At 42.1% G+C, this 24,586-nt stretch overlaps 2 protein-coding genes across 4 annotated transcripts in view; both read right to left on the bottom strand.

Moving 5' to 3' along the window:
• Positions 1 to 12,160, bottom strand: part of WDR33 (WD repeat domain 33) — a 123,200-nt gene extending 111,040 nt beyond the window's left edge. For 2 of the 3 annotated variants that reach the window (XM_053305491.1, XM_053305493.1), the window contains exon 1: positions 12,006 to 12,160. The gene's annotated coding sequence lies outside the window, so the exon portion shown is untranslated. Of the gene's footprint in view, positions 1 to 11,445; positions 11,883 to 12,005 lie in introns of those variants that run through there. The other variant, XM_053305492.1, reaches the window with a different exon arrangement.
• A 1,937-nt stretch (positions 12,161 to 14,097) lies between these two features.
• On the bottom strand, positions 14,098 to 24,239 carry POLR2D (RNA polymerase II subunit D). The gene is made up of 4 exons (XM_053305495.1): positions 24,083 to 24,239; positions 21,012 to 21,192; positions 19,209 to 19,304; positions 14,098 to 16,101 (listed from the first exon to the last, which is right to left on the bottom strand). Exons 1-4 carry the CDS (start codon positions 24,153 to 24,155, stop codon positions 16,023 to 16,025), a joined length of 429 nt encoding a protein of 142 aa, XP_053161470.1. The 5' UTR covers positions 24,156 to 24,239; the 3' UTR covers positions 14,098 to 16,022.
• Positions 24,240 to 24,586: the final 347 nt, after the last annotated feature.

The raw sequence follows: 24,586 nt of genomic DNA, 5'->3' as shown, positions 1-24,586 counted from the left end.
CATGGGTTTAATATCCCATCTGATCAGCTGGATCCTCTTTTATTAAGTTAGGATTACAATCTCCAACATATTTATATTTAGAATAAGAATAAAGATTATACAAGTGATCCTTAAAATCTGATACGCATATGCTTAGCAGTGATCCACAAGAACAGCAAAAACAGAAAAATGCCAAAGGCACTTTCCAGACCAGAGACAAACACTGAAATAAAGCTCAACTTCTGCATTCTGATACAATTGTAACTAAATCTACAATGTGAAGAGAGCAGAGACCACTGGTAGGGGTTTCCACATCGTAGCCATAATGTAATAAATTGATCAGGAATAATTGTGTGCCAAATGAGAGTTCTCAGTGATATATATAGCAAGTGCAAAATTAGCAATGCTTCTCATTACTCAGCAATGCTTCCTCTTTTCCTTCCCACAATACAAGCAGGCCCAAGAAGAGCTGGGTTTTCTTTCAGACATCTATCAAGTACTCTTACACTGGTGGCAGTCACAATGTAAGAAAACATGGAATCAACAAACCAGAACAGTGGTCTAATTAAGTCTAAGAATGCCAAGACGAAAAAATTAGCACAGATAAAAAACAGGACTTGGCATCTGAGAAAGGGAAATTTTGTATCTAATCTTTATTCCTTTGAAAACACAAGGCAACATTTTGGGTAATCTATGCCTAATTTCTCCCGCTACTGTAATATTAGAGGCATAAAGCACAAGGATTTAAAAATAGGGCATAAATAAGCGTCAAGAGACTCAGTAAAATCAAGGCAAATCTTCATGAATGTATGGATATCATCTTTACAATAAATAAATCATTAAAGAGTATTTTATTCTGAAGTGGTTGATATAGATTATTCTACTGATTCCAAACACATATAAGTGATGAAAGCATACAATATATTTTTTGTTGTTGTTGTATAGTTGGTAAAAGTATCACAAATATTTCAGTTATAGCTTGCTAAGGTTTAAGTGTACCAACTATCCATTAACTCTGTGTGTCCCCCCTGCCTCCCTGGCTTCTGTTTGCAGGATAACTCTCCAGCAGTGGTGCCTCTAATTTTTTTCATCTCTCTGCGGAAGGGCAGTATAGAAATCAATCAATCAAAAACAAGAAGTACGGGCTCTGTGTGTGTTTGCCTCTGCGCATGCGTGCACACCCACCACACATTACATGCGCACGCAATGTGCGAGGCGGGCACATGCACAGCCCGTACTTTCTGTATTTCCTGGCAACAATGGGGGCAGGACAAAAAGCGGCGTGAGGGGTAAGTGCAACCCCCCTGCCCTTAAAGGGAGACACGCCCCCTTGCCAGCATCAAACTTTGAACCGGCACCAGCACAAACCGGTTCACAAGCCTCTTGCATGGCCTTTGGACCGGTTCATGCACATCCCTAGAAAATATGACACAGACATTGGATCCTGCCTGCCACCAGGCCAGCCTCGTCTTCGACCTGCTCCACGTGCTGCTGGGATTGACATACCGTGTGCACTCGAGGCTACTGCTATTGAGCCAGTAGAGCGTCTCCTCCGTAGACTCCACCTGAGAGGGCTCCTGGATGGTGGGCAGCATCGCCTTGGAACTAGGGATGTGCACAGAACCACGGAGGGACAGTTCGGCGCCGAGGGGGGGGGGTGTCTCATTTTAAGGGCAGGAGGGATTGTATTTCCCCCTCCCTCTGCTTTCCCCCCTCCAGAACTCCGTTTTTAAGTTTTGGGGCAACAGCGTTCCTCCCTGCCACCATCATTTGGAGGAAATAGCGGAAGTAGCCGCCCCACTCCTGCCCCCCGCCACCGCACACATCGTATGTTGCATGCATAACGTGCGCACACAATGTGCGAGGGGGAGGCGAGCGCATGCACGGCGGCTACTTCCGCTATTTTCTGCAAATGACGAACAGGTGCAGCAGGGAGGAACACTGCCACCACCAAAACTTTGCAAAAAACAGAGCGCCGGAGGGATAAGTACAACCCCCCACCCGCCCTTAAAGCAAGACCCCCTGGCACTGAACCGCCAGACTGGGCCACATTCAAACCAGTTCGGAGGCCTCTAAAATGGCCTCCGGACCAGGTCCGGCACATCAGTACTTGGAACCTTGATTGGTGCGGGAAAGAGACTGGTTAGGAGACAAGCTAGCAGGAGTCGCTGCTGCCTCTTGCCTGAACCCAGCGACACCTACAGAGTACTCTTTGAGGCTAGAATCGTGAGATATCCCAGAGGAGAAGGTGCTGGAGCCAGGAGACCGGGATGACGCAGGGCTCGGGCTAGTTCCAATACAGGAATAGGAGCATGATACAGGAGCCCAGCAGAGCCGACAGCAGCATTTCAGCTTTGACAGCAGGGAGCTGCGTGCGGGGATCGAGCCAACACCTTGGTTAGTATGAGACCCCATGGAGCAAAAGGATGATCCCAACGCCACTGAGTAGGGCCTGTTGCGCCCGTTAATTAACGGGGGTGGGGGTGGAACTATTCTGGTCATCAAACTTTTATTGGGCAGTTAACAGGATGGGAAAGAAATTAAATCTCTTCAGAGGCCAACGCGGCGGCATCGAGGAGCTTTTCCCGCCCAAACCGGCAAGAGGCCAGTAATGCCCTTGCACTCCCTACCACAAGCAAGGTCTGGGCCCCGTCTTCTCACCCCATTTCCTTTCTTTTGACATTGCCCACTGCTATACTTCAATACTTGGTGTTTCAGCCTTCATTTGCCTTTGTGAATTCCACCTTTGCCTTTTTAAAATGAGGTCAAGACTAGATGGCCCTTCTCTGCTCCGCCTTCCTTCCTGCTGCAGCCGGCTCCGTGCAAGACATAACCTGTAGCAGTTACCACTGTGCTGTTTCAGGAAGACAAAATGCGGCCACTTCTCACTACTCTGTGTTTCACAGGCCCACATAAAGAAGAAAGCGCCAGCCCCGCCCCCCGGCTCCCCTGAGCTGCAGCGACTCAGACTGGACTCCCTTTTTTCTCGCCCAGTTGAGGCACCTCCTTCCTGCCTAAAGGCGCCACCTCTATGTGTGTGCTATCCCTGCGCCTTCTTCGTCAGTTCTAGGAACAGCGCCACCAGTTTTCTGAAAAGGGGAAGAGGGTGTCCGCGCTGTTCGCAGGAGATGAAGCACGACAGGCTGTATCCATACCCGCTTCCTACCTGGCAGTGTCAAAGCAGCAGTAGAGGCCGCCTCGCTCCTTCCTTAACATTCAAGCCCTGTGCTGGACTAGCACACTCTTGCTAATGCCTGATGCAAGAGGCGTAATACATTGTGATGGTAACACCTCTTGTAGAAAAGATGGTCAAACAAACAGCCCCACACATTGAGGAAGAGCTTCCAGATCCGAGGGTGTTTCCTGATAGGCTAGAATTTTTGGAAATTAAGCACCAGCAATCTACATGGCTCTACGTGAAAGTAAGGCTCGCTGAATTGAGTCAGTATTAGTGATACTTAACATTTGCCAACAAAATGCTTTATCGTTATGGCAGGTGGGTACAAAAGTACAGCTTGCATGTTACTGCATGGAGTGTGTGTCTGTGCATATTGTACCCTTGTAGAATGTTTCCCAGTGTAACTTATAAGAGCATCATCCACTATATAAGATTTATTTATAATAAATTTTCTTTCCTACCTTTCCATTTTCAAAACAGAATACCCAAAATAGCTAAGAGACACCCATAACAAACTAAAACAATGGAAGCATGCATATCCAATCCAAGAGTTCATAATGCTAATTTGCTAGCTATTAGGATATTAGAAGACTGCTTACAATCTGTCATTTTCTATTTACTCAGCACATATTTATATGTGGCTTAACTGCTTTTGTGATTCTGAGTATAAAAGCAGGGAAGAGGTGCCAATTCCAGAATACTGAATTCCTTTGAACTGTAGATGCAGGATGTGTTTTTACCTCAGTCTGTGAAAGCACACTGAGACAATACTCTCCATTATTTTTTATTTTATGGCAGGTATATTAAATACTGTTTGGTTTTTTTTAGTGTTCAGAAATAATGTCTTAAAAGTCAGGAAATTTAGGAAAATATGTTTCTCACACATTGCTGAAACAAAAAACATGAGCTTGTCAAAATTAAGCACATACAGAATCCATTTATTTCAGCTAATTGTTAAAGGCTTACTTTAACTTCTGTTGAAATTGATATGTAAAAGTGCTTAATACTGGCTGGATCATGCACCAATACCTTTTAATTTAGAAAATGGTTTTATTCAAATAAGGCGTGCAGTACTAGGACTTCGGCTGCTGCAACGCGGAGCGTGACTCCACTCTGCTGGAGCGTTACTACAGTGTCAGCAGGCACCTTGACCAGGCCACCTGCACCAGCCACCTGCAGGACCTCTTGTGCCAGGTGAGCTAAGGCTGGAGAGATGGTGGTACACCTTCCAACCCATCCACATTTCTAGCCCAAGCACGGGCACCAGTCATCCTGGGGTAAATGGAGGGCGCTACCTCATCTTGTTTGCAGCCTTGACTGTCTCATCTTCACCTTGTGTGGAAGGCATGATATGTGCTAATGTGCAGCTAGGCATATTTTGTGCAGTGTCAAAAAAACAAATGTGCAGTGTTAAATGAGTTTTTGCACAGTTGGGCATATGGGGTTGAATAGCAGCTAAGTTGTTTCTTAAACAAAATAGATGAGGAAAAGGAAAACAGAAAATGAATACTGTTCCCTTTCAGTCTACAAAGCCTTATACTAAGAATATAATATGGTACTAATCCAGCCCTGCACAACATACAGCCTTGATCTGTACTAAACTCTATTTAAACAACATATGCAGGCATACTACTGTTTCATGCAATAAAAGCAATCAGAAAAAAAGAATTTCTTATTTTCTTGCAGAGGTAAAACCGGCAAGAGGCAAAAGAGCAGGAAGAGCTGGAAGTCTTTCAACTTCGCTTGAGTCCTATCGTTGTACTGCTCAGGACAGAAGCACTGCCCTAGTACCTTTGGAGCCCAGATCTTGCCACTCATCCCAGTTTTTGTTCAATTTGTGCCAAGTGTTTTTGTTTTGTCAATATTATAATGAGTTCCAAACGGAATAAGCAAACAAGTTTGTTCAAGATTTTGAATAAGAGATCAAGACCATCGGACCAAGATTTGTCTATGGAAAATGAAGATAATGTTCATCCAAACACAAGCTGTTTGGCTGCAATCTCAAATAATGATCATATTTCTGCAGAGATGAGCACACACAGAGCCAGTTCTGATTCAGACTCAGGGTCTATAAAAGAAAGTGTCCACCCTATCAAAAAAGCAAGAGGTATGTTTATTTGTAAATACAATGCAGATTATCTTCAGTATGGATTTATCTGCAGCCCTGGTTCTGAAAAGGTACCAAAACCTCAGTGTGTGATATGTTCCACAGTATTATCCAATGAAGCTATGAAACCGGCAAAACTTCTTCATCATTAAGAAACAAAGCACAAACAATTTGTGAACAAACCTAAGGATTTTTTTAAAAAAGAAAAAGTAAAGAGTTGTCACTTCAAAAGGAAGTATTAGTTCAATCAGCTACTGTGGATCATTCATTGATGAAAACTTATTTGGTTGCATTGCATATCGCAAAGTCCAAAAAACCTTACAGTAACGATGAGACTTTGATAAAGCCGTGTCTGATCAATGTTTGTAATGAGCTTTTAGGATCTTCTGCGTCTAAGAAAATGAAAGATTTGCCTTTATCGAATGACACAATGACCAGGAGAATTAACGTACTTTCATCTGATATTGAAGAACAAGTCACTGAAAAAGTTGAATTGTCAAAGGTATTTTCATCACAGCTGGATGAATCGACTGACATTTCATTAAAACCATATTACTGTGTTATGTGCGTTACATTGACTAGGAAATTAACGATATGTCAGAAGAATTGTTATGTTGCTGTGAATTACTATCACATACAAAGGGTACTGAAGTATTCCAAGCACTGAATGTGTACATGGAACAATTTCAACTTGACTGGAAAAACTGTGTTGCTATATGCACAGATGGTACTGCAAGTATGCTAGGCAAATATTCTGGTGTTTTGGCAAAGATTAGGTCAGTCGCTTTTGAAAACATGGTGCACACCAGGGTGGATTTGATTTAAATCACTAGCAGGGTGGATAAAAATTAAAAAAAAAATCCAATTTAAATCAAAAAAATTGGATTTTTTTAATTTAAATTGTTTTGATTTAAATCAGATTTTTTTTATTTAAATTGGATTTTTTTGATTTTTATCCACCCTGCTAGTGATTTAAATCGTGATTTAAATCAGATCCACCCTGGTGCACACTCACTGTTTTATTCATCACCAGCACTTAGCGGCAAAGAAAATGTCACCAGATTTGAATGGAATATTGGCACAGTCGGTTAAAATCATTAATTTCATCAAGTGTAAGCTTTGAATTCAAGGTTGTTCACAATTTTGTGTGATGAGATGGGGTCTGAGCATACTCTATTATTGCATGCAGAAGTACATTGTCTATCTTGAGGAAAAGTTTTGACGAGGTTCTTTGAATTAAGGAAAGAAATTGAAATGTTTTTGATACAAAAAAGTGCAACAACAATTACATCACATGCATGCAAAATGTAGAATGGATTGCAGAAGTTGCATACTTATCCGGTATTTTTAATACCATAGATTCTCTTAATTTAAGCTTACAAGGACCACTGGCAACAATTTTTACTATGGGCAATAAAATTAGTGCATTAAAAAAAATTAGAATTGTGGATACATCGGTCTAAAGGAGGAAACTATGACATATTTGAGACACTCTCCTCTCTAATTTATTCTGATGAGGGTCTCGACTTTGATCATAGCAGCATCAAGATTTTGGTACATAATCACCTCAAATCATTACAGCAAAAGTTTGAGTACTACTATCCAGAAGGTGAGGATCAGCGAAAGGGAAATCTATGGGTGCAAGATCCATTTATGACGCATAGCCAAAATAATTTGACCATTCAAGAAGAAATGTTGCTGGAGCTTTCATCAGATGTTGGTCTCCAATCTGCCTTTCAATCAATCCCCATAGCACAGTTTTGGATAAAACTCAAGGAAGAGTATGAGATTCTCCACAAAAAGGCAATGAAAATACTCCTCCCATTTTCATCAACATATTTATGTGAAGCCGGATTTTCAAGTATGAGTCTTATTAAAACTAAAACACGCAACCGAACTGACGTTATTTACGCTTGGCCCTGATGAAGACTGCCGCAAAGAGTGGCTGGTAGAAACTAAACAAGAATAATGTTCACATTAATTTTATATCTTGTGTGTATTTTTAATGAGTTCGAGCAACAAGAGACATCATTGCTGATATACACTGGATGAGTTTCTGGGAAGGTTCTCCAAAGAATCTGCACATTTATTTTTCCCAACCCTGACAAAACTTGGCAAGATATACCTCTTGTTTATTTTCTTGTGGAATTTGTTCTTGTTCATTAACAAAAATGCTAATTAATAAACCAATAGTTTAAGCATTCATACATTGTAGTACTGACATTTTTGAACTTTGGTACTGGAGATTTTTGAGGATAGCATGGACAGCCAGGAAAACAAAAAAATGGATCATAGAACAAATCAATCCAGAATTTTCGGGTACCAGTCCTTAAAACTGGGCACGAAGAATGTACCGGTACTTGACTCCGAAAAGGTTGAGAAACACTGTTCTATACATGTGTTAAAAATGTGCACCCCATCTTTTTGCCTAGAATAGACCTAGATATGGCTTATGATAGAATATTTAAAAATACTAGAATACATAATCACAAGCAACAGAAACATCAATTGGAGTACTAAAGTTCAATTAATTGTGGCACACAGGATCCTAAGAACCCATGCTTTAAAGTAAAATTTCAGCTATAGTAAGTTTCTCCTTTCAAGGTAGCAAGCATGAGTCCACCCTGGTTGCATGTGAATGGGAGACTTGATGTGTGACCACTCTAAGATCTTCTCCTTAGGGGATGGAGCCGCTCTAGGAAGAGCATCGAGGTTCCAAATTCCCTCCCCGGCATCTCCAAGATAGGGCTGAGAGAGATTCCTGCCTGCAACCTTGGAGAAGCTGCTGCCAATCTGTGTAGACAGTACTGAGCTAGACTGAACAATGGTCTGACTCAGTATACGGCAGCTCCCTATGTTCATATGTAAGATGAAATTCTGAACATAATCTGAATTTGTGACTATCCTATATACTTATGAAAGTCTATTTTCCCTTGTAAAGACTGTGGGGAAAACATATTTTGCAGTCATCGTACATCATTTACTTACAACACTCTTGTCTTTAAGTACTCACCTGACTGCCATTGACAACTTAGAATTTGTGATGGGGGAAATGGCAAATTTCTGTTATACAAGGTTTTTACCTCTCATCTGCTGGCAGTAGCATCTTCCCCAGCACTAAAAACGTGGATAACGTTCCCACCAGCTGGCTCCAGCCAGTCACCATTTCCCCCCATCTAGGAAATTACTCTACATCATACTGTAGAGTAGGGCTGCTCAACTTTGGCCCTCCTGCAGATGTTGGCCTACAACTCCCATAATCCCAAGCTATTGGCCAATGTGGTTGGGGATAATGGGAACTGTAGTCCAACAGCTTAAGTGGCGCAGCGGGGAAATGCTTGACTAACAAGGTTGACTCAGCCTTCCATCCTTCCGAGGTCGGTAAGATGAGTACCCAGAATGTTGGGGGCAATATGCTAAATCATTGTAAACCGCTTAGAGAGCTCCGGCTATAAAGCGGTATATAAATGTAAGTGCTATTGCTATTGCTATTGCTAACAAGCAGAAGGTTGCCAGTTCGAACCCTCATTGGCATGTTTCCCAGATTATGGGAAACACCTATATCGGGCAGCAGCGATGCAGGTAGATGCTAAAAGGCATCAGCTCATATTGTGCGGGAGGAGGCAATGGTAAACCCCTCCTGTCTTCTATCAAAGAAAACCACAGGACTTTGTGGGCGCCAGCAGTTGAAACTGACTTGACGGCACACTTTACCTTTAGTCCAAAAACAGCTGAGGAGGCCAAAGTTGAGCAGCTCCTGCACTAGAGAAATTTCCTAATGCAGGAGCCAGCCACTGGGAATGTTATCAAGTGCTATCAAAGATGTCACTGGCAGCAAAGGTGTGGCAAAAAAACAAAAAAACAAAAACCATTTAGAATAGAAATACGTCCTGCCCTTCAAAACAGTAAGTTTAAAAATTGCAGATGGATAAGTTCTGAATGCTTTAAAAGGTTGATATTGGGGACCACTGTTCCCTCTAAGGCGTGCGCATGCTCACAAGTTTTTGGATGTCTGCTCAGTTCATTTTAGATCCCGCTCAGGATGAATCAGGAAGCACACTGCCTTGATACTGCCACCCAGAACAAAACTCATACCGCACAAAGATGAAAAAAATTAGAGGGACCACTGCTGGGGGCTAAGCAATACTGGCAACAAGTCAGCACAAGTGTCATCCACTGATCTGTCCAAGTGATCTTTTACTATTTTATGCCTAGTTTCTACCTGACATCTGCAACTCTCTTAGAGTCAGTACTGTTGCTAGCTCTGCTACTCTAGTTATAAATATTTACATTAAAGATAAAGAATACAGACCTTTCATCTCATGGCACCAGTTCAGACATAACACAGAGCCAGGATTATATGGCTTTGTACACCATCCTCAAGACTCAGGAGCATGTTTTCCCCATCTGCCTACAGCCACAAGAGGTAATGGAAGAATTCTACTCTTAATTCCAGTTTGGAACAAGTCAGCTTCACTGAACGCAGAGGAGAGCTGTTCTTGTGGTAGCAAGCATGACTTGTCCCCTTAGCTAAGCAGCGTCTGTCTTGGTTGCATATGAATGGGAGACCAGAAAGATGAGCACTGTAAGATATTCCCCTCAGGAGATGGAGCTGTCTGGGAAGAGCAGAAGGTTTCAAGTTCCCTCCCTGGGTTCTCCAAGATAGGGCTGAGAGAGATTTCTGCCTGCAACTTTGGAGAAGCCGCTGTCAGTCTGTGAAGACAATACCCTGTTTCCCCAAAAGTAAGACCTACCCCGAAAGTAAGACCTAGCAGTAATATCTGATGTACCGCTAATTGCCCTAGTGCATTTTGGGGGGCTAAAATTAATATAAGACACTGTCTTATTTTCGGGGAAACACAGTACTGAGCTAGATAGACCAATAGTCTGACTCAGTATATGGCAGCTTCCTATGTTCCTATCTTAAATATGAACCAAGAGATCCCGGCTTATTATAACCAGACTTCTGAAATAAACCAGGATGACCCTGTTTTATTTCTCAACTTTGGTTAAAATAAACCAGATTTGGTTTCTACATAACAAAAGATCTTTTTCCTAACTGAAATCAGAAGTAGACTCTTCCAATGAATCAGGGAGCAGGAGTTATGGTAATGGCAGAGAACTCTTGAGGAATGTTGAGCAAAACCAGGATGTAATCCTGGCTTCAATTTACATCTGAGCTGTTCTGTGGGTGGGGCAAAGCAGATATATGACCATAGAGAAGGGGCAGAGCAAACCTGAAAGGAACACTGGAAAGGGGAACCACCTTCTGGTGTTTGTCTATAAAAACCCAACATGGCTGCAGATCATAAGAGAGACTATTGGGATCTTTTTTTAATGCATTCATTGGATTAAAAAAGGAGTGTGGCAAGTGTAAGCAGTGCAAAGAGATGCAAGACCTGGTTTTCAGAATGAAGCAAAATTAAAATATGTTTTAATGGTTACAGCAATTAGAACACACTTATTTAGAAAGTATCTAAATAATAAATGGGAAGTGGTAGTATAAATGAACAGGCTTTCCCTGCTTGGCAATTTAAATCAATCCACCCTGATTTGTAACAGTTTGACGAACATGGAAATAGGATCTGAACATATTAACAAACTGGCCAAATTGCTCTTTTATGCTCTTTTTCAAGAACTTCAGAACAGAGACTTCATCTGGAGAAAACATACTGAATACTGCCACTTTACTAGCAGCACAAGTTCTTATACTAACTACATTATCTAGAAATTCTACTGAAATTATCAACAGCACGCTAAAGTTTTTTTAAAAAATTAAAGCTTACATCCTTAAAACCAAGATACAGCATTTTCCCATTCTCTCAATCCAAATATTACTAAATAAAATCACTAACAGTGCAATTCTATGCATACTTAGAAGTAAGTCCCACTGTACACACTGGGGCTTACTTTCAGATAAGTGTGCTTAAACCTGCATTCCAGGACACCTTTCTTATGGTTACGGTAAGGATTCCCTACCTTTTCATCCCACCTTTCCTGCTGAAAGGTAGTGCCAATTAAGAGCTTGCACATTCTTACACCAAACTGCAATCCAAGTGAGTATGATAAGAAGTATTATCATGATCCTCTGTAGAGCACCTTTTAAGGATCCCTAACGGTTCATATGCGTTTACTGATGATCATTACAAGAACCCTACATGTAAACCAGCATTAGTCTTACCGTCTTACAAAGGAAAGGATGGGGCTGATAAGGCAGTGGTTTGCTTAGAGCGAGATGAGAACTAAACAGGCGATTTTCCGGCGCACAAGTCACTAGCTTGCAGCCAAGGAAGGGGCTCCTTGTTTCTTCTACGCTGTATCTTTTAAGAACAGATCATGACTGCTGGTGATGTCCGGTTCGAAGTTCTTAACGCGGGGAGTGCAGCGCAGGAATGGGGCCGGCTCTCTCCCCTACCGCCTCCCGAACACCGTACCTAGGCTCTCTAACGTCTACACCCAGCCTGAAGACCCTACAGCTCTTTCCAAGCTCGTCCAGAGAAGCAAGCCCCATAGCAGCCTCTCTCTTTCCACCCCCAACGTCCTCTCGACCCGCCTTTCAACCGCAGACCCCTTCCCCGCCGATAGTTTCACAGCCGCAGCCCTCGCGGCCTAAAGATGGCGGAAGCAGCGTCGCTCTTCCGGCTTGACGGGATTCCTCCTCCTCCTCCCCCCCGAATCCGCCGCCGCCGCCGCCCCGCCCAATCCCTATGTCGGCCAAGCTCCTTCGCAAAAGACACTCACAAGACAGCTGCTCACGGAGCCCCGTGCGTGGGGCCCCGATGCCCAGGGCGCTCCTATCCCGGAAGCTGCTACCTCACGAGCCGTCACCGCCACCGTCCGCCATTTTCCCCAGCAGCAACCGGAGGCGGTGCACAAGATCAACGTCATCGCGCACGCCAACTACAGGGAGGCTATGGCGGGGGGGGGGGCCGGGCAAGCAATTCAACATGCACATCCGCTTCCGGAATGAAACGCGCGACATCTTCGTGCGACTCTCTGAGAGCCACACGGAGGTAGTTTTATTTTTTTTATTTTACTTTTATTTAACATATTTTTATACCGCCCAAAACTTACGTCACTGGGCGGTTTACAACAAAGTTTCCGGCTGCCATTCGGAAAGGACGATGCTTGTAATTTAAAACATGCACGAGACGGTGACGTAAGATCCAAACTGCAATAGTAGCATCATCGTCCCTTTATTAGGGGTGCCTGAAACGTCACAAGACAGTCACGACTCTAACTTTTTAGCTAGTCCCAATAAAAAGGATCATGCGACTCCTGCTGTTTGGGGATCTGATCTAAAATGAATCTCCAGACGGGAAAAACAAGGGTGAGGAAGGGAAACCCAACAGAAAACGACCTAAAAATGAGAAACTCTTTTACTGGAAGGATGGATTTGTGAAGAAGACGCTCTCTTACAATGGCACATTGTGCAAGCCGCCTTACACCGAGTCAAACCACTGGTCACTCTAGCTCACTATCCTTCACATTGACTGGCAGCGGGTTCTCCACAGCTTCAGGGAGGCTTCTTTCCCAGCCCTACCTGGAGATTCCCGAGGTCTTCTGCATGCAAATTACTCCATTACTCAGCAAAAACCCCATCTTCGTTCTTAGAATAGTTTGTAAAGCATCCCGCACACAGATGGTACTGTGTAAACAATAACAAAGAAAAGAGCCCCATCTGATGCAGAGTTAAAACCTAGAGGCTAGACTAGTGTTCCGTAGGATGTGTACGTTGACAAAAGCAGGAGAGAGCAGACTAACTAAAGCAAAGGTACCAAGGCAGGGATTTAGCACATGTGGCACTGTGTTAAAGATTTATAAATAAATCTTATAAATAAAGACATATTGAATTAGTCCTGGTGCTACAGCACAAATGGTCTGAAATGGATGTTTACAAAAAATACCAAAACCAACAACAACCAAACCCAAGATTGCATTATATTTGAAATTGTCTACTGGACACTTAGAGTAAACTAAAGTATTATTCATTTGGGCTTCAAAAACATGTCAAAATACATTTGGTTTTGACACACTGTTAGGAGCATTTTCTAACATGAATTTCATAGAAAAATGAACCAAATGAAAGCTGTGTTATGAGTGCTACCTGAAAATGAAAATGACAGCACGTTCACCAAACTGAAAAACTTTCTGAAAAAGTCCAGGAATTGAACCTGGAAAAGGAATTGCATTGTAAGGTGTTGGGATACAAAAATACAATGTGTATATAGTTATTAAACTGTTTCAGTAATGGATAAACAAAAGGGACTTATTGTTAGCTGCATTTGATTCCCGCACATTGCCTCATGACCATCAGAACTAATATCAGTCATGTTTATGAGCACATTATATGTATGTATGTATGTATGTATGTGTGATGTGACCCTTCAAATATGTGGGTAAACAAAAAAGAAGACACCTCACTTTGAAGGATTGCAGGTTTCATACTAAGGTTGCGGATACAAGTTGAGGAAATGAAGTTTTAACAGTGAAGACAGAACAGCATATATCAGATCTCCCAGAAAGATAAGCAGCACTTGGCAGCACCCTATAGTTGTGGAAGAAGTCTGAAAGCCGCTACATGGCATGCCTGAGACATAAAGGAAACTGGTATATCTTCAACAGGAATAGCATAAGAACAGCCCTTCTGGATCAGGCCCAAGGCCCATCTAGTCCAGCATCCTGTTTCACACAGTGGCCCACCAGATGATCTGCAAATCTGGCCAGTTTGCTTATTGTACAAGGAAGCTCCCACATTTGCCACATTCAGTACTAGAACATATTCCGAGAAATGTTGTGACTGTACATCTTTATGTAAGAGATATAGAAATAGTGCAGCCCAAGAGATTTAGAGTTTAATATTTACAAGTCACTGTGCAACAGAAGACATTAGAATGAACAGTTTTTGAGGGCTAGAACCAAGATCTCAAACACATCAGACAAAAGCCTTATTGAACTTATTACAGAACAAATTATGGTTAGGTGAATCCCCGCTGGTATGTTCCCCAGACTATGTTTCCCAGACTATGGGAAACACCTATATCGGGCAGCAGCGATATAGGAAGATGCTGAAAAGCATCATCTCATACTGCACGGGAAATGGCAATGGTAAACCCCTGCTGTATTCCACCAAAGACAACAACTTGGCTCTGTGGTCGCCAGGAGTCGACATTGACTCGACGACACAACATACTGTTAGAATTAGACTAGTCATTTGAAACAGCATCTAACAAGACAATAGCCTCAAGGTATGTTTCACAGAGAGCGGAGATAGTCTTTACTGGACCAACTTTTGACAAGTTGCAAGTCACACAAAGATTAAAAAACAACACCACTAATAGTAACTAGTTACTTGATTGATCCAATAAATGATTCCAGGTGTAAGCTTTTCTAAACTATCATTCCACTAGTAAACCTGAGTAAAGACTACTAGAAATATTTAGTAGAATGATAAATTAACCAGGATGAGTCAGATCCACTCAGGCTGCTCATGCTCAGACTTTGCAGTCCTGGGGTTATATTTTGCAATTCAGTTGTCTGCTCAGTTGCCATTCCTCTCTATTTTGCTTGTTTGCAGAAGCCTGAGGGAATGATATTAGTTTAATAAGAAAAGTCATCTTATGGCTTTCTTAAGGAAAGAGACAAGAGATTACTTCCTCATCAAAAAATTTAATAGATTTGATGGAGAACACCCCATCCATTGTAACAGTTGTCTGATGTCAAACACATACAGGGTAAGTGGTATAGCAGTAGTGGTCTTCCGTCTCATTGTAGGGCATGTGTCACACTATGTTTCTATCTTTATAGTTCCACAGTTCCACCAGCAGGAACCTTAACCATGCTCCTTTCACTTCAACTAAAACAACTATTGCCAAAGAAATAAGTGCCACTTATATTAATTCAAGCACCCAGCTTGATCTTGAAACATTAGATGGTATGTTTCCAAGCACAGTTCCAAAAAGCACAAAAGTGTTATTTTCTTCTCTGTCTCAAAAACATACATATGCTTGTAGATAAATGTCATTAATAGCAATCTGTGTATATGATTAAACACACAGTAGGTTAATTTATTACATAAATACACCAACATAGCAAAAATATTGTATGCAATTTAATAATCTGATACGCTTCTTTAGTCTGTTCCCAGTGTCTTTTCTCTCCAGCCCTATAAAGTATTTTTCTTTCATGTCAACAAAAATGAGTGGAGAACATTCACAAACCACAGGCTCCCAACTAAAAAAATACTGTACTTTAATTCACACAAATGAATGGTATAAAATATTCTTGAAAGGAAGAACTCTGCATCTGGATTAAACACATCAAGAAGCCACTCAATTTTATCAGTCCTGATTTTACTAGTATAATTTTCAAGAAGTAATAGAAACACAAAATTTCTATTTATCTTAAGCAACATATGTTCAAAAAGAGATCTGTGCCTTCATGTAGTCTATATCTAGCCTCAGAAACATTCTGTATATTCCCAGGATGAAGGCAGAAAGTTTGGAAACAAGTATTAAAAAACTAATTAGACCAAACGTTCCAGAGTTCTACAGCTCTTACTGTATGAGTCTTTCCAACACAGTAAATATTCACCATCCAGTGACCACCTTTTTGAACACCTCCTATGTGGGTCACAAAGTATTATCCCGCATAGAATTCTCTCTGCTGGTTTAAAAAAAAAAAAAAAAAGTTGGATTTGGTCCAAGAGCAACAAATGATTTTTTCAGTGCAGATTGTAGAAGGGTCTTGAAGCTCTTTCTAATACTGAAAGCTTCGTTTGGTCTGTATGTCATCAAGGATCTGCTGGAGCTCTTCATCTTCAAACCGGCCCTCTAAACTGAACGACAAGAGTAAACAATGGTTACATTTCTTTTTTAAAAAAGAAAAGAAACAAAAACCCAAACACACACACGTGCTGATACTCAAGCTTGCCTAAAATCTCTGCCCAGTAACTTCCCAACCCATATCTGAGATTGGTTATAATTTAGTAGTGAGGAAAAGTACTTTTCACATATTCAGGAGAATTATCTTACTTATTACTAAGTCTACGTCTTAATATAGCATATGTGGGAATATGTGAGCATCTCCGATTCCCATACATGCTGCCTCCAAAATACATTTCCCTTGTTCTAAAGGCAGCATCTCTCTTCCTTTGTGAAAGCAAGGTGGAGTTGGGTGGGTGCAAGGAGGAACAGTCCCCACAGGCTGCCTCTGGAATGAAGTTCTGACTTAAATCAGGGCTCCATTTTGAAGAATACTGCATGGCTGAACTGATTCACATTTGCTCTGTTCTATGCCTAGCAGAGGGAGAGACAAAGAACGTGAGATCACCCAACTGATGCATTTTAGTCTACTTTCCAGTAGGCTTATGACATCACCCAGCATTCTGTGTGTCCGTCCTTGTGTGTGTCTACCCCGCCCCGCCCCGCCCCACCCCACTATCAACTTGGTAATGCCTGGACCAACATGAACCCAATTGACATGATCTGCGATGATGTCATCCACCCCAATTCAAGATGGCAGACGCGTGAACATTTGAGGCACAATTGGGCTAACTTGTGAACTGCCTAACCAATTTGAACCAAATTTGCTACAGGTGTAGGGAAACATAGGGATGGCTCAAGGGCATAGTTTGTAAAGATGTCATCCACTCTGATTCAAGATGGTGGGTACATGAATGTTTGAGGTGCAAGTGGGAACCAATTTAGACCAAATTTGGTACAATTGTAGGGACACATAGGGACACCTCAAACACGTAGTGTTAATTCAATATGGCAGACGCATGAATGTTTGAGGCACAAGTGGGCTAACTTGTGAGCGAACTAACCAATTCGGACCAAATTTAGTCCAGTTGTAGGGACAGTTAAAGGAAAGTAGGCAAATTAGTTCTTACTAGAACAACTTGTTTGGTTGGGAAAACAATACAGAGCTGACCAAACTGCTCTCTTTCTTTTTGGCAGGGCCAGAGAGACAATTGCAAGGCTGCATTCAGAGACAATAGTGATAAAGATGTCTATAGTCATAAGAATTCCACTTTTTTCTACCTCCCAGTCATAAAGACTGGGAGAAAGACAAAATCTACCATTTGTACTACCCTGGCAGGAAGCAGCACAACAGTAATGGTAACAGCTCCTCCTAGATTCTGCCTGTCTTCTAGAAACTGGGAAGGAGGGCCATATGGAATAGAATCAGCTCCTTCCTGTGTTCTGAGAGGGGAGGAGTGCTGGGGTAAGGGAGGGGAGGAAAATTCAGGGACATGTGTTGAGGGTAGTTGTTGACTCACAACTACCAATTATTTGCAAGGCTTAACAGAAAATATTGCTACCAGCTGAGCTTATTCTGCCTGCTCCCAGAAGCCTCCCTGGTTGCAACTGCATCTTGGAGATTGCACTTTTGCTATGTGAGCTCACAGTCTATGTTATACATGGGGACAAATCGCTTAGTTGGCAATCGACTGGTCACCCCTAGATTTGGCTACAGGCCCCACAAATTGGAAAGGAATTAGCTCCACACTCCCTCTTTGTGAGGAGGCCCTGGCTAAGCAGACTCCAGAACTGGCTACTGCAAGTGTCTGGCATTCAAGATCATTTCTGCCTTGGAATGCAACCTAAGCTTCCTCTGGCAGAGAGAGATAACACCTGTTAACAAAACACTCAGGCCAGGGAGGAAAGGCAGATAAGAAGAGCAACAACAGACTCCATTTCAATAGGGATGAGTCGGTGATGTAACTTTGAAGAGGTGCCCATCAAAACTCTTGATAGAATTATTGGGAAGCCCTTCCCAGCATAGGATATTCTTTAGATGCACCTGCACACTCCAATTGTCCTCACAATCAGCCTTGAATGCCATAGGCATTCAAACACATTCCTACCCAGGAAGGACTAAGAAACAATGCATTCCAAAAAAAAAGGTTGTCTGGGCTCCCCTATTCAGCAGAGAACAAAAGAAATGTGCCCTCAAGGCACATTTTGGGATATAAATATCGCTATTACACCTGCTGGGACTGACTGTCTCCGACTGCAAAACATCTCAGTGTTCCCTTGTGCTTCTCACTCTGGACCCCAGCAGACTGCAACAAGAGACTCCAGCAGACCACCTTGATGTTCCTCTCCAGGACAGGTGATATAGCTTCTTGCCCAGCTTCTTCAGGGCGGAACCTATCCCTTTCTCTTAATTCTGAAATCTTGCCCCTCTATCTTAAAGCACCTCTCTAGTACGCCTGGGAATTTACACATAATTTGCAACTTTAAGCTAAATGTGCCTTATGATAGTCTATTTTTAAACATATTTGCATTGCTTCTATTTTATTTAGTCTTACTATTTTTGCTTTAACTAAACTCCTTTTTAATTTAATTAAAACCTCTCTCTCCAACTGATTTTCTTGAGTTCATACGCTTGCACAAATTAAGGCTGATTGGAACTGTCTCCACCCTTTTGAGCTAAATTCCCTACATTCGCCTGAACTAGGAGGTGCAGGCCAATCACCCTTGAGGCTGTTTCATTAACAATATCTTCTATTGTTCTAAAAGTACAAAGGCAAAGTTCTACCATAAATATCGCATAATGCCAGACCAATCCAACTGCGGTACCCCTGCTAACTGGGCAAAGAGGCACCCTTTCAACATGGTGATTCTCTTTATTTAGCAGTGGGAGAGTAACTGGCCCTATCCATCTCCAGCACAGTACCTCCAGTGACATTGCTGGTGTCTATCATATGTTTCTTTTTAGATTGTGAGCCCTTTGGGGACAGGGATCCATTTTATTTATTTATTTGTTATTTCTCTATATAAATCGCTTTGGAAACTTTTGCTGAAAAGCAGTACATAAATATTTGTTGTTGATGAACCAGAGGGTGGTAATTCCATTTCTCTGATGTTTGTCGTTGTTCACACACCGAAAGCCCCCTGGATCATAAAAATAACTCTTTGACCTAGGATAGCTCACCTGGGAATTAAAGCTTTGGCTTCCTCAGCTGTCTCAGGACATAAATTAGCCAAACATGCCAGTTCAAATTTATGGAGCTTCTTTTGGAGCAACAAACTGCAGAAAAAGAAAGAAAACATGTACACAGAAGAATTGAAACAGTGGAGAAAAGATTTCCAGAGTCTTAATTAGTTGCAGCAAACACAATAAAGGCTGCTGTGGCATCTTAAAGATAAGCCTATTTATGTAGCATACGCTTTTGTGGATTAAAGCCCACTTTATCAGATGTACTGTTATCCACTGTTGGCAGGTGAATATACATGGTTATAGAGAAAATAAACTGTGGGCCAAAGGGCTATGAAATGCAAGATGCACTACAGTGTGAGACCATTCTTAAGTAAAGCTTAAATGTACGAGAAGAGTACAGGGGTGATTCAACAGCAGTAATCCAAACAGAAGATGTGCACAAACCAGATTGGAGGCCCTTTTAAAGGCCTCCGGACCGGTCTGAACCCTCGCTGGCTCGAAGGTTCAATGGCGGGGGAGCACTTATCTCCCTCACTGGCGCATGAGTCCTTAAGAGCCTGTCGGGGCGGCAGCATACCTCCCTGCCACCCCGTGCCACTGTTTACCGGATGTAGCCAGAAGTAGGAAGTGCGACTGCATGCAGCACTCACGCCAGGTGCGTGCGCACGTGTGCAACATGAGCGACGTGCACAGTCTCACTTCCTACTTCCGGCTACGTGTGGTAAACGGCATCACGGAGGTATGTGTGCAACATGAGCGACGTGCACAGTCTCACTTCCTACTTCCGGCTACGTGTGGTAAACGGCATCACGGAGGTATGCTACCACCCTGACGAGCTCTTAAAAACTCATGCGCCAGCAGGGAAACGCTGTGGGGAGGGGGGAGAATGCACCTACCCCTGCCCTTAAAGCCATCCCCCCACCACTGTCGAACCGGCCCCCGCTGGTTCCATGCACATCCCTAGTACTTAGTAATAAGTAAAGCCTTCCTGGCCCTGTTAAGTTACTTAACATTTGCAATGAGATAGGAACAAGAGCTTATCTACACATAACCAAATGGATAGACTCAAACCTGTGAATGGTGGGGCTAAATGGTTATAGAATGCATCAGGTGCAGTCTGTGACTACTCTTATATAAAGTTTAAGCATATGAGATATGCACAGAGGGAATTTATAATTATAATAATAATAATAGGCAATAATATTATAATATAATATAATATAATATAATATAATATAATATAATATAATATAATATAATATAATATAATATAATATAATATAATTGTTATAGAAAGGTGGCTTTCAGATAAGAAACAGAATGTACTGAGAGAGACTAAAATGGTCTTTCAGCAGTGTGGTCTAAGATTCTAGGAGCTATATAAGCCATATTCCAAGAAATAACAGGGAAAGATCTTGAGTCACTTCAGAACCCCAGAAGCATAATAAGGTTAATTGTATTGGCTGATATCCAGACTAAGTAATTACTAATTACTTATTAATTAGATCAATGGCAGTCTAGGAAATGTTATTTGCTCAATACAGACTGTTTAAATGCAGACTGTTCAAGAGTGCAAATATGGTAACAACTAAAATGATGCTACAGATGTCATGGCAATCTGTTTAGCTATATCTTAAACCCTGTGCATTATTTTCCTTTAAACTGTGAAAGTTAACTTGCAATCTACTTGCATACAATAAAGTTCTTGCTTTTTTACATTTAAGAGGAAATATGCTCTTCCATCTTAATTCTCACATTTTCCAAGTTAGATATTTTTTCACTGCATAAATTACTCACCTGCGGACACTGGCAATAGTCTCCCGGTTTTTGAAGCGGCTGAAACGAGCTGTATAGTTCAGTGTTTTCATGAAGACTTCTGAGAGCTCCTGTTCATCTTCTGCACTCTCATTCTGCTGCTTCCGATGTTCAAGAAGCATGTGAACTTCTGAATTCAGAAGGGTTTCTGCACTTTCAAATTCTATGCAAAGATGGGTGCAGCAGAAACAAATACATTAGTATACTTCACTACTGGTACGGTCTTAGGCTTAGTGTACACATTTATATGTACTTCCATTATAAAGTTAGTCAAAAATGCAGCTCAAGGCAGCTAACATATTTTTAAACAAGTAAATCTTAATTAATCAATGAAAAACCAGTAAAAGAACTAACAAAAATGAAAAGCCAAGAGCAAAACTATAAAGCAAAAGGCTAAATGGGAGACACAAATTTGCCAGAACAAAACTGTCCTTTAGTGACAGCAGAATACCATCACTTCACATTCTGCCCATCACAAGAGAAGCAGCTCTCTTCCCACATTCCTGCCAACCATACCTCAGAAAGCAAAGAGACATGCTAGAGAGAACGTCATATAGAGAGCAGGCAGAATCAAGGCGGGGCAAGTTCTTTAGGTATCCTGGTCCTTAGCTATTATTATTTATTTATTTATTTATTTATTATTACATTTATATCCCACTTTTCCTCCAAGGAGCCCAGAGCGGTGTACTACATACTTGAGTTTCTCCTCACAACAACCCTGTGAAGTAGGTTAGGTTGAAAGAGACATGACTGGCCCAGAGTCACCCAGCTAGTATCATGACTGAATGGGGATTTGAACTCGGGTCTCCCCGGTCCTAGTCCAGCACTCTAACCACTACACCACGCTGGCTCTCCAATTAGGGCTTTAAATGTGCTCATCCAAAGTTGGCTCTCCAATTAGGGCTTTAAATGTGCTCATCCAAAGTTTGAACAGCTCCAGTGTTCCCTCTTAAGAGGGAGTCCCAGATGTTGTTGACAACAACTTCCATAATCCCCAAGCAAAAGCCATTGCAGCTGGGGATTCTGGGAGTTGCAGTCAACAACATCAGGGAATCCCTCTTAGAGGGAATGCTGAACAGCTCCCAGAAAAAGAGCTAGAAAATTTGTATACAGTATATGTGTTCTACATAAATACATTCTAAGTATGTACATCACGAGTTCTCTTCCACCATCTTTCTAGTCATCTCCCTAGTTTCCAGATGCGACAGGATGTAGTCACATACTGGTAGAATAGATGCTGCCACTTCAGGCTGCTCGTGGAGGATGCCATTTTGGAATGCTTACTCTTTTTTTTTTTAATTCCCTCCAGCAGAAAAACTAACAAATTAGGGAGAAAGTTTCTCTCTGCTGCACTAGTTTTCTCCTTGCACGGAGTTTTGCACACAAAGCAGCATACAAAATGTGACCTCTGCCTGAACTTGTATAGTCCATTCTGCCACTTCAGAACTCTACCACCTCATTCTTCTGCATGTATCAGTCAGGCTTTAAAGAAGGGAACACACAAGGTATATCTCTTGACCTGAAAGCAAGAACCTCAAATGTCTAGTTGCCAGCCCTAGTTTTTCTATTGACACCCAACAATATCAGCAATAAGGTCACTCACTTCTGCATTTTGCTTTTCCAGAATGCTTCAAAACACGTCTTAAGTATGAAAATATTCCCAGTACCAGCAATGCATGTACACATAGATTTTTTTTAAGTCTTTGAATATAAAAGTCTATATTACTTTTAAAGATAAAGAGAACTTTTACAGAGATGTAACCAGCCTTTGCAGAAGTTATACTAGCTCTCATAACAATTAGTACTGCTAATGGTTTTGCTAAACCTATAGCGCGAGTTCAGAAGAACAGTCTCCTTTACATGCAAGGAGGATGGGGCCGTGGTGAGAACAGGCCTGTCTCAACATTGCTAAAGGACATTCCAACACAATCTCAGCATGTCCTCTAATTGCGTATGAGGGGTGATCATCCATATCTCTTCTCTACACATGTTGCAATATTCTTTTTAAACAGGATGAACATTCTTCATACACAATTAGAAGGTGTGCCAATATCACATTGACATGTCCTTTAGTGACATTGGGGTAGGTGTGTTCTCACCACCACCCCATCCTCTTTTTTCTTTTTTGGTAAAAGAGGCTATTCATATCAAAGTTTTAATGCTACTACTAGCTTTAGACATTAAGATTATAATCCATAATCATACTGAAGTCAATAGGACTAAAATAGGAATGTACATACTCCTGTAGGTTTAAACCAACAGTTCTTAACCATTTTTGCCACTACAGACCCTCCCAAGCATTACCCACAGACCCCGACTCCATTGATAAGTTTTTAGGTTAGAACTTAGTAATTAAAATTTGAGAAAAATAGTTATATTTGATTATAAATTAAGTTTCTGGGGTGCTATCTTTAGTTATATATTTAATTTTCCACAGACCACCTAGACTTACCCCATGGACCCCCAGGAGGTCATGGAGCTTAAGAACCCCTAGTTTAAATATACACAGAATATCCTAGATTGTCAAATATGAAGCCTAATTATGTTTATGTGAACAGTCCGAATGCCAAATACATCCTGAGCCAAGTCAATCGACGACTGAAAATGTGTTATTCAACCGTGCCTTATCCAAGAGTGGTCAGCAAGACAGCTGCTCCCAGAAAGTTAACCCCCACCTTCACAAATTATGTGCTTGTCAACCACTCCAGGAAGAATACATATAATATTTTTGTTTATTGCGCTCATATCTCGCCTTTCCACAGGAGACCTCAGGTCTTCAACAGCCTCCATTCCAAGCATTGACCAGAGCCAGGTGTGCTCAATGTCAGGAGATCTGCACCTTCAGATCATGCCCTGGGGCTGAATCATTGTGGAGCTGAGGCGGGGAAAAGGGCAGCCTGGGAATGCACCAGTCCTTTATTAACACAGAATGGGCTCTCTTCCATATTATAAATCCATGTAGATCGCCGGCTTCTGCTCCCACACGCTAAAGAGCCTCCTGCATAGCAGCCCGCACAAACCTTTTTACCCCTTCCCAAAACCCAGGCGCTCACCCTTGGGAAAGACGAGCTGCGAGGCATCCTCCTCCACATCCGCAGCCCGCGCGTCTGCTCCTCCGGCCGCCATCGTCTCACCCAGGCCCGGAAACCAAAGCGCCGGGCAAGCGGAAAAGGAGGGAAGCAAGGAAGGGAAGCAGAGTCGGTGATACCGACGCCCTCTTGTGGCGTGAGAGAGAGCGCAAGAGCGCGGCTGCTCTGACTCCGCCTCCTAGCTGGCGGGAAGTCCCCGAGAATTCCCCTCCGGAAGCAGAAAGGGGAAACCCGGGACACCCAGCTGTTGGTTCTTGCAGGTCGCTGCTGCGAGGACTTATTTGGCCGAAGGGAGAGGAATACATTGAAGACATTAAATAGTATAAGAAATATCCGCTTCTGAGACATCAGGTTGTCCACTGTAGAATGCAGAATGCGGGACCAGTTGTACCTTGGGCCTGATCCAGCAACGGAGCTCTTCTCGTGTTCTTAAGAAAGGCCCTGCTGGAGCAGAACAATAAGGTCCAG

The sequence above is a fragment of the Hemicordylus capensis genome, chromosome 3 (genome assembly GCF_027244095.1).
Source record: "Hemicordylus capensis ecotype Gifberg chromosome 3, rHemCap1.1.pri, whole genome shotgun sequence".
Lineage (NCBI taxonomy): Eukaryota > Metazoa > Chordata > Lepidosauria > Squamata > Cordylidae > Hemicordylus > Hemicordylus capensis.
The sequence above is the reverse complement of the archived record's forward strand: the minus strand, read 5'-3'. Positions and strand labels throughout refer to the sequence as shown.

Coding starts and splice junctions, on each gene's coding strand:
- POLR2D (XM_053305495.1), bottom strand. CDS start 24,155: ATGGCGGCCGGAGGAGCAGACGCGCGGGCTGCGGATGTGGAGGAGGAT. Junction 21,193..24,082: donor GCAGCTCGTCTTTCCCAAGG/GTGAGCGCCTGG, acceptor ATCTTTGCATAG/AATTTGAAAGTGCAGAAACC. Junction 16,102..19,208: donor GCCAAAGCTTTAATTCCCAG/GTGAGCTATCCT, acceptor CTTGTCGTTCAG/TTTAGAGGGCCGGTTTGAAG.